Source organism: Miscanthus floridulus, chromosome 6 (genome assembly GCF_019320115.1).
Source record: "Miscanthus floridulus cultivar M001 chromosome 6, ASM1932011v1, whole genome shotgun sequence".
NCBI classification, from domain to species: Eukaryota; Viridiplantae; Streptophyta; class Magnoliopsida; order Poales; family Poaceae; genus Miscanthus; species Miscanthus floridulus.
Genome location: NC_089585.1, coordinates 7947310 through 7949000, shown reverse-complemented (window position 1 = coordinate 7949000; position 1691 = coordinate 7947310). Strand labels below are relative to the sequence as shown.

The 1691-nt window shown below is 52.0% G+C and overlaps 1 protein-coding gene across 1 annotated transcript; it reads left to right on the top strand.

The window, feature by feature from the left end:
* The first annotated feature begins 517 nt into the window (after positions 1–517).
* On the top strand, positions 518–1183 carry LOC136460168 (uncharacterized). The gene has a single exon (XM_066459979.1). It carries the CDS (start codon positions 518–520, stop codon positions 1181–1183), a length of 666 nt encoding a protein of 221 aa, XP_066316076.1.
* The last annotated feature ends 508 nt before the right edge of the window (positions 1184–1691 follow it).

Here is a 1691-nt window from a genome sequence, read left to right as displayed (position 1 = left end):
ACGAGGATGCTAGTGAAGGCATCTCCAACCGTCCCATCAAGAAGAACAAGCAGGGCCCCGAGGGCTCACTCATGGCCGCCGTCGAATGCAGGGGGTCGGAAGCGCATGGAGGGCACCCCGAACCACTTCGAGAAGATGCTTGAGGGGCCATGCCCGAACCATGCCTTCCCCATCAAGCATCTGTACAAGGACTGCGGCCTCTTGAAGCGGTTCTTATCCGGAGGCTCCAACAAAGGGGAGCACGGGAAGGACCCCGACCCGATCGCTGACAACACTAAGGGGAAGGATGGTGGCTTTCTGACATCGGATGGCTGCCTCATGATCTTTGGAGAGTCGGTAGCCTATGACTCTAAGCGCTGTCAGAAGCTCGCATGCCGTGAGGTCTATACGATAGAGTCGGCCGTGCCTACCTTCCTTCGATGGCTGGAGTCCGCCATAACCTTCGATCGGACCAACCACTCAGGAGAGTGTCCTACAACCAGGGAGATAGCCACTCGTGGTTGACCCGATCATCAGCATGAAGTGGCTCACCAAGGTACTGATGGATGGAGGTAGCGGCCTCAACATCATGTACGCCGAGACACTCGACGCTATGGGCATCGACCGAGCACGCATTCAACCGACTAGAGCACCTTTCCATGGCATCATGTCCGAAAAGCAGGTCGTTCCACTTGGGCAGATTGATCTACCCATTACCTTTGGGGATCCATCCAATTATAGGATGGAGACCCTCACCTTCGAGGTGGTTGGGTTCCACAAAACCTATCATACCATCCTGGGACGACCATGCTACACGAAGTTCATGGCCACCCCTAACTACACCTACCTAAAGTTGAAGATGCCAGGCCCAGGCAGGGTCATCACCATTAGCACCTCCTTCCAACATGCATACGAGTGCGAGGTCAAGTGTGGCGATCATGCCACGGCAATCATCACATCCAAGGAGCTTGTGGCCATCAAGAAGGAGGTCGCCGAAGAAGCACCTGACCCTAAGCGGACGGCTAGATCTTTTGAGCCAGCGGAGGGCGCCAAGGAGGTCCTCATAGATCCAGCAGCTCCAAGAGCAAAGCGGTGCATATTGGCACCATGCTTTCCTTCGAATAGGAAAGCGCGCTCATCGACTTCCTCTGCGCCAACAGAGACATCTTCACATGAAAACCCTTGGACATGCCAGGCATTCTGAGAAAAGTCATCGATCATGCCTTGAAGATCAGGCTAGGATCCAAGCCGATGATGCAATGCCTTTATTGCTTCGACTAGGGGAAACGCAGGGCCATTGGTGAAGAGATCGCGAAGCTTTTGGTGACTGGGTTCATCAAGGAAGTATACCACCCTGAGTGGTTAGCCAATCCCATTCTTATACGAAAGAAGAGTGGGAAATGGAGGATGTGTGTTGACTACATAGGTCTCAACAAAGCGTGCCCAAAGGATCTGTTTCCTTTGCCGCGCATATACCAAGTAGTCGACTCTACCTCAGGGTGTGAAACCCTTTGCTTCCTTGATACATACTTTGGGTACCATTAGATCACGATGAAAGAGTCCGACCAGCTCGTGACATCTTTCATCACCCCATTCGGATCATTCCGCTATGTCATAATGCTGTTTATGTAACAACCCAGAAATCCACACACCAAAAATCACAACTACAAAATTTTTCTTAAAACTCCCATGTGATGATGAGTGTCATGTAA